Below are 9051 nucleotides of genomic sequence, written 5' to 3'. Positions count from 1 at the left end.
CGCTGCATCACTGGTAATGAGCCAGTGGAGGCTGAGCAAGTGCGCTAAAGCCGCAAACACTCAACTTGAGTGGAGAATCTGACCATTGCCAGAATAAGTGTTATTATAAATTTAAAAAATAGTTGTAATAGTATTATGAGTTTTTTGGTCAAGTAATTATTTTTTTAATTTATACTATAATTTAAAAACGCTATTTAGAGGAAGCAATTATAAATATAGACAAATTTTATTTTCTGCCTAACCTCTCCTCGTCACCCAATCATCCAGCTTTAGCAACCTCCTTTTCGAGTTTATCAACGTAGTTGCATTTAGATTTTTATGGTTTCCTTGTCCTCATCCAATAATTCCAAATCATCAGCATACCCATGCACTGGAATGTTACCAACTAAAGTCAAACCCTTTTCGAAATGCATCACATTTTTACTAACGTATTCTTGTGCTAGATTAACCTATTCATTATAAAAATTAATTATTGTTGGCATCGTATTCTTCTTCATATTAGTTAAATAAATGATAAATCAATAATTTGTAACAACACTATATAGTAACTAATAACATATATTCTGTTATAGGGAATGATGAGAGAGGAGGCAGAGACGAAGGACCTCTGGCTGGAGGTGAAGAACGTCTACAAGACCTACGATGGCGTCCGATTTATTCTTAATGGTATCAACATGTCTGTGCCTAAAGGTGCTATGTAAGTGCAATCAAAGACAATGATTTAAAATTAAAGTTATTTAAAAAAAATTACTACTAACAACTACATCCATTAATATTAACTAGATTATTTGTATAACCATAACGGGGTATGGTATTCTATATTATGGAATTCTGAGGTGAAGCCTTGTCCTCGAAACCTCATAATTATTGCCAGGTTTATTATTAAGACATTTACTAATAGCGAGTTGAACAGTCTTTGAAAATATTTCTTTTATCGAGCTACATGGTATAATTAACTAAAACTAAGATTTGGAGTGGACCCACCACCTCCCCCTCCAATTAAGGCCTTTCTTTTCTTATCTTTGAAATATCCACTTATAAGGACTATTATTAGTCTTCATGTATCAGCATAACGAAAACGCTAAAATCTCTCCAGCAGATCTGAATACCAAATACAATAATAGAGAATCTTAAATGTGCCCGATTACTAAGTACCCACGAATACTAACTACCAAATTGGTTTTAATATCGATCCAATTTAGATTATGTTCTAATCAATTGTTGTGTAAAGAATTGTATTGCCATTCAAATGAGCGAGTACAATCTTTCAGAAGATGTATAAATTTTGAGTTTTAAAAAACCTATTTTTTTTGTTTTATGTTTTAGAAGTTTATGAAACCACTTGTTTTTTTAAACTCGGCCTTATTGCTTATATTTATTTACCATAGAGGGAACCACCATTAATAATGTCTCTCAGTGGAGTGGTCCCTCCCCGTTCTCTGTACCCCTTGGCCAGCTCCTGGGCCGATATTGTGACCGCCTTCAGCGCCCACCCAGACCACTCCCATATGTGTAAAGGAAGGGCTTTATACATATGTATATATATATTTTAGATGTAGTCTTGTGTATATTTGAGGTAATTTTATTAAATAAATAGGGAGGTAGAAAAAAGAAATTAATAATTTTAACTTCATATAAATTGTATTATTTGAGATACAGTTTTCGATAAGTCAGTAAGTTACTCGCTACTGACTTGCATAGCTCCGTTTTATTTCCGCAGTGAAAAAGTTTTTATGCGATCTTTCGAAGTTATAACTATTTTACTGCCCATTGAATTTCATACCGACGATAAATTTTAATTGCCTAAGATCTAACTGCAATTGTCAGTCATTAATAACGCGTAGAAAATGAGAAAAGTGAAAATAGAATAGAAAGAGACAAAGCATACCGTATCTTCCGTTTCAATTGCTAGAACAAGTTATAAAAAATAATTGAAAATAAGGAATAAGTAACAAAAAGATATAATCTTTCGAGAAATTGCGTGCTTCAATAATAGTTTATTGTTTAACATGCTCAAGGACGTCTTGCAGTTCAAACCCTAAATGCTTGAGAAAATTTGGATATTTCATAATATACAATTGAAAATTAAATTATTACTTAATATACAAGGAAAAATTTAAATAGTTGAAAGTCCCGGGCGAGACTGTTGCGAAATTTAAAATTTTGCTTTTTTAAAAAAGCAATGATAAATGGTTGCAGTAATTTTAATAATTAAGCACGCTTCCTACATTTTCTGCACGAATACTTATTATTGGATATTTAATTGTAGATAACACTTCTGTTTGTCCCACTGTTTTAACAATTAAATATTGCGCAGTTTTTAATTATGATGAAGGCAATTAATTATATGTGTTGTTTTCGATATCTTGTTGTCGTCATAACTATTAGCTAAAGATCAGAGTTGGGCAAATATTATTCGAAAGACGAGAGACGAATACTTTTTTATTCGTAAATTATTACTGGAATAATCAATTATTCGTACAAAAACATATGACTAACCATCCGAATACTTTTTCATTCGTCATTATTTTACACGAGTAATCAATTATTCGGGCAAAACAATTCGAATAACCATTTGAATACTTTTATACTCGTCCATTTTATAGAAAAATAATCTCTTATTCGAATTAATTAAATTCGATTAATTCGAAAATTAAATTCGAATTTTAATAAAATTAAATGATTAACCATTCGAATACGTTTGTATTTGTATAAAGACGACATTTTTTTAATGCTACATTTTCTTACAACTATACATAGATATATTTTATGATCGCGTATAGATTAATTTTAACTTTTCTGATTTCTAACATATAAGGGTCCCTTTTTATGTTTTGAGATATGTAGAATATGAAAATACTATCGATTTATTTTAACTTTTCTGATTTCTAACCTGCTAAGGTCCCTTTATATGTTTCGGGATATGTAGAATATGAAAATGCTATCGCGTATCGATTTATTTTACTTTCTTGATTTCTAACATGTTAGGGTCCCGTTATATGTTATGAGATATGCAGAATATGAAAATATTATCGATTTTATGATCGCGTATCGATTAATTTTTAACTTTCTTGATTTCTAACATGTTAGGGTCTCTTTATAAATGTAGAATAAGAAAATTCTATCGAATTTAAGATTCCCTATCGATTTATTTGTACTTTCTTGATTTCCAACATGTTTGGGTCTCTTTATGTTTTGAGTTATTATGCAGATTTCTTATTTAAAACAAATCAATTCGAGATCTTGAAATCGATATCATTTTCATATTCTGCATTCCTCAAAACGTATAAAGGGACCCTAACATGTTAGAAATCAGAAAAGTAAAAATAAATCGATACGAGATCTTAAAATCGATATCATATTCATATTCTGCATTCCTCAAAACGTATAAAGGGACCCTAAGATGTCCGGGATCAAGAAAGTTAAAATAAATCTATACACGATAATTAAATCTATACCTGGTCATAAAATCTATACCTGATCATAAAATCAATAGCATTTTCATTTTTGGCATATAAGGAAACATATATAGAGACCCTCACATGTTAAAAATCAAAAAAAGTTAAAATTAATCGATACGCGATCTTAAAATCAATAACATTTTCATATTCTGCTTATCTCATAACATATAAAGAGACCCTAACATGTTAGAAATCAGAAAAGTAAAAATAAATCAATACGCGATCTTAAAATCGATATCATTTTCATATTCTGCATTCCTCAAAACGTATCCTCAAACATTAAAAATTGAAGGTGGAAAAAAAATGTAAATTTTAAAAAAAAATCATATTTTTATTCGAATAATTTTTCATTCTACTAATTTTTTATTCGATTGAAATAGTATTTTAAATATTCGAATAAAAAAGTATTCGGATTGTTTAGTCGTATTTTTATTCGAATAAAAATTTATTCTTCTCTCGTCAATCGAATAAAAAAGTATTCGTCTCTTGCCAATCGAATAATTTTTGGCCAACTCTGCTAAAGATAAAGAACATTTCATAAATTTTAGATTAAAAAGAATACCATATTTTATTAAACTCTCCTAAGGAATGAATAGTAATAATAATGTTGTAAATTGAATCCAAATTTTACTCTTAACGATAATCCTTTTTCGGCTTTAGTACCATACTTCCAAATATTAGCTAATTCATTCATTTCATCTAGAATGTCTCGATAAAAGCGGGTCTAGAAAAAGCCTTGCGTGATATAATATTTAGGCTCCCCCTTGTTCAGGGCGGGGGATTCCCAGTGCCTCAAAAAAGTATAAATTCGTCTTTTTTGTATTAGTCATTTATTTAATTTACTATATCCATTGGGTTTTACGCACTAACGAACAACAATGGCGAGGGTTGGCACTGGACGCCGAGCCCTTAGAGGCCGCTGTAGCCGTGTGTTGAGGCATCACCTTAGCAATCTTGAGCCAGTAATGGTGGCGGTTAGATTCAGGCCTAAACGGGTTGAATTTTGTTTCGTGGTGCTTCTAAGGAATGAAAATTGTAATTGTTCTTGCCAAAAGTTCTTCTAAATTACTTTATATTTTAATATTTTAAATTGAAATATCTCCGTACTGGTCGTCTGTAAGTCATGCTACGCCACTGCTCTGGTAACAGAATCATTATTGAAGTGTGATGTAAAAATTCATTTTTTATTGTATACATGTTGCTCTGTGGCAAACTGAATATATCGAACCGTTTGCTTTTGCAACGGTTTGATAACAAGTGGGAGGTCACCATCAAGCTTGTGTGTGTGTTGTGTGTTCTCACTACAGTAAGAACGTTTCGTGTCACTTAACCGTAACTAATAAAACAATAAGAACAGTAAAACATTTTGTTTGTGTCCACCAAACCTGCGTTCAACAATCATACCACTTTTCTAGGACGTATCATTATTACAAATATATTTTGTGTTTCTCAAAGATTAATATTATATCTGTAGTATTTACATTAATGCTACTTTGTTTGCATCAACCTAGTTTAAACCGGGTTTAGTGGTAATTAAAGAGTTTAAGGAGTTAGAGTTAGTTCATATCTTGGTCTGCAGCAATATATATGTTCAGAGATGCCGCTGCAATAATAATAAATTTAATCATTCCCCTTTCTTAGGTATCTTTTCTAATATTCCTCCTCCATCCTTTCTAATATTTCCGGCCAAAACATGAATTCTATATTTTTCGTGATCGCAATACTTCTCATGACTATATATTTCGTATATAGGTAAGTGATGAAAGTAAAAAAGAGACGTGGAAATGAATTTTTTTCGAGAGAATCCAAATGATTTCAATATAAGAAAACCAATAATTTTGGTTTGGGAGTAAAACGAGTTCAGAAGACTGAGAATCAAGTTTTTAACCTCAGTGCGGCCGCGGGTCACTCAACCCCGTGCTATTTTTAATTGGATTTTAAGTTAAGAGATTATTGATTACATACAGTCGTTCTGTTTTCAGCCATTTAAAAAAGGCACAAATCAAAAACAGGTTTCCATATTTTTTAGTTCTCACGCGCATAGCACTCTTATAAAGTTAGATTAAGGGTCAATTGAATCAAGTGGATTGATTCAAGGGTGTATCATTCTCCAGAATATGTTTCAACTTTTAAAATTCTTTTAAAATGGAAAAGAAATTTCATCGTAGGAAAACCAATTCTGTTGTCGAGGTGGTTGTGTTAGATATGAATCCAATCAGATCTTGTTAGGTACTCTTGACCAGAAGGCCTTAACATACCTGTTCAAAATAGGTAAGGTAGTTGATTAGGAGATGAGTAGATTGTATGAGACTTACGGCTGTCAACCGTAAGTTCTTTAAGGATGGTAACGGTAGTACCTACTGGGTACTATTCCTGTAAATACGAAGGGGTATGAAAGCCCGGACTGGGTGCCAACCGCCACGTCTCATGAAAGATAGAAGAGAGAAGATATGGGAAGGATAAGACATTCAAAGAAGGCAGAGAAATAAAAGACTATATACAGTTTTTTTTTTGTCAGAACGCGGAGATGGTGGACACATATAAATTGTTTTTACTATTCCTATTGTTTTATTAGTTACGGCTAAATAACATAAAACGTTCTTACTGTAGTGAGAACAAACAACACAACACAGAGCTTGATGGCAACCTATCGACTTTTGGCAACTCTGGCAACTAGACAAAGAATATAACAGCTGAACTACAATCGATATATGCACCGTTTGCCACAGAGCAACTTGTATATAATAAAAAATGAATTTTTAAATTACACTTTAACACTGAAATATAGTACTAGAATGCTTTGATCCACTATGCACATTGTTAACATCTACCTTCTAAGGTAGATCCCGTGAAGCATTAATTTGTACTGAGATCTTCTAATTTTGACCTAGTTAAGTCTGTGGGCTATTAAACGCCATCCAGACTACTGCGTGTAAGATTATAGCTTTCAGTGGATCAGTAGATTCTATTGTAATCTTTATTAATTCAAATTATACATTTATATATATTACAATGTCTTATATAGAAGTTGTTTAGGAGTTACAATTAAAGAATTTACAATGAATAGTACAATTATTAATATACTTTCACCAGTAGTAGTTCCCATGTTAGCTGGTAAGTTTCGTCATGCCAGGTTATAGGGGTTTTGGCGTCTGTAGTACTTACTTTATAGACCAGCAAGTAGTGCTGTTGTTACACCGTCATTTACAAGGAAACCCATCATTTTGGAAATACGGTTGTACGGGATCAAGAGATCTTAACTCCACTAAAGGTGTTAATTTAGAATTTTTTTATTACATATATTTCCTCCTAAACCATTATCTAATATTTTTAATTGATAATTTATTATATATAAATGCAGTAATTTTCACTATAAGTATCTAATTCAGTCACAAAATGACATAAGGATTCAAATTGATTTTTTTTTTTAATACATCAGAAAAATATAAATACTAAACATACGTATGAAAATTATCTGTTCAAGGCAAGTTATAACAAATTAATACTGATTTGCTCCCGACAATATACACAATAATCGCAAAAATAGAAGCGCTACCTGCTAGTCTAGATTGTACTATTACAGCCGTCTAAACCACTATGACCCAGCATGACGCAACCTACCTACCAGCTAACACGAAAACTACTACTGGTGACAAGCAAAGGACATCGACTTACCTAGTGAATCGGTACTTTCTACAGTATATTTTTGGAAATGTTTATTGCCTTTCATTTCTCTGTCTCTGGATTTCTCCTCCTTCCTCTAACTTTTACATACACCTTCGTATCTACAGGAATAGTACCCGGTAGAACGTAGATATCTTCCTGCAAGACCCAGTGGCTAGCTACCCTCTGGGTATGCATTCCTCCTTTGTATCTACAGGAATAGTACCCTGTAGGACGAGGTTACCATCCTTAAAGAATTTGCAGCTGGCACCCACAAGTCTCACCCTATCTATTCACATCCTAATCTATAGTATAATATAATAACTTTATCTAAGTGAACATGCCTTAACTAGGCTTTCTATTCAAGAGTACCTAGCATTGTCAATAGGAGTCAGATATTACACAACCACCTCGCCATGCGACTACATACCCCTGGAGGGTTAGCTAGTTGAATATTAGGCACATATTTAAAAAAAAAAATGCCCACTAAAATTGATTATAAGCTTGTTTAGAATAAATGGATCAATTTTGGAGAAATTAGGTAAAATTACTATAAGCTGGGCAATTTTCTTTTTTTTTTTTATTTTAGTACTATTCATCATCTTTCAAAAGAGGGTTGACCGATTTTTAAGTAAGTTCAGTCTCAGAAAGGTTGCTACACCAATGTTGGAAGGTGGAAAAACTAAGATTTTCCAATAATTTGGCAATTTCTCAACTATATCAAGTATTTTAATTTTCTCAACTAAATTATAAAATGTTTTAATTTACGCAACTTATTTTAATCTGAACTTGTCACCTTTTTGTTAGGAATGCTGGGCAATAGGTCACATTTTTTTTTTTATTTAGACAAAATATTGTTTCCATAAAATCTTTATTTCTTAACTTCAAATGTATTATTGTTGGTTTTAAATGTTAGAAAGTCTATGAGATAAATATTTTACCACAGTCTTAGAGCAATTTGAAATAGGTTTCTTCAAACTTTTTTGGTTTTTAAATTATTGAAGGGGGAGGGTGGAATGTATTTGACACCCTCTCTCTCTCTCTCTCTCCTGTTCCTCTTCAGCACTCCATGTAATGTTAAAGTTCAATTTGTCTTTCAATTTGAATTCCACTTCACTATAATTTTATCTATTAAAGTTAAAAATTTGCTTTTCTGCTTTTGAATACGCGATAGGAAACAAGTGGAATAGACAATAGAATAGACTTTGGTAATATATAACTATTTTTCACCGTAAGCATCACAAATTTAGTTTAAAGAATTTGAATTTTATTTAGAATAATGATTAATAAATTAATAGATAAAACTTTATTTGGAAAAATGTCCCTGATAAATTGAATTACTGTTTTAAAAAAATACCATACCCGGCCATCAAACATTTTGTAATAAATTAAAAAAGAAAAATATATAAAAAAGCGTTTATAATGTTTATATTTGTTAATTTTATTTTGTTGTATAACTAATAGATATGGCTTATTGGGCTCAAGCGGATGTGGTAAATCAACTTTATTGAATTCAATTGTCGGCCTGATGCAGCTAGATGCAGGCGAAATCCTTATTCCATCTCTTGGGAAAAAGGACATTGGCTTCATGCCACAGGTATGTCTATTTTTATAAATTTTGTTTTTGTATCGTTTTGGGATTAATAACACATTGAGCTTACAGTAACCACTAAATTACAACATGAAAGTAATTCCTTTAGGAGTTATCTCTGCATGATACGATGAAAACAGAGGAGGTGTTTTACTACTTTGGAACCTTATTTGAAATGGATAGGGAATTGATTGAAGAAAGAATCGTTTTTTTAACAAACCTACTTCAGCTTCCTAAAAGGACTAGGCTATTGAAAACATTCAGGTAACTATGTAATTCATGTTAGTTATTTTACATTTATTGAGTAAAATTTAATTTTTCCAATTGTAATCTTAG

General features: G+C 31.6%; 1 protein-coding gene across 1 annotated transcript in view; it reads left to right on the top strand.

The window, feature by feature from the left end:
- The window catches only part of LOC106687915 (ABC transporter G family member 23), a gene marked incomplete in the record, with an annotated part of 85194 nt that overhangs the window by 64866 nt on the left and 11277 nt on the right, over positions 1 to 9051 (top strand). The window contains 3 exon segments of the mRNA XM_067045066.1: positions 573 to 697; positions 8589 to 8721; positions 8825 to 8979. Of these exon segments, the coding sequence (XP_066901167.1) occupies positions 576 to 697; positions 8589 to 8721; positions 8825 to 8979 (410 nt within the window).

Source organism: Halyomorpha halys, unplaced genomic scaffold (assembly GCF_000696795.3).
Source record: "Halyomorpha halys isolate HHAL.00 unplaced genomic scaffold, Hhal_1.1 Scaffold1025.1, whole genome shotgun sequence".
In the NCBI taxonomy this organism is placed as follows: Eukaryota; Metazoa; Arthropoda; class Insecta; order Hemiptera; family Pentatomidae; genus Halyomorpha; species Halyomorpha halys.
The sequence above is the reverse complement of the archived record's forward strand: the minus strand, read 5'-3'. Positions and strand labels throughout refer to the sequence as shown.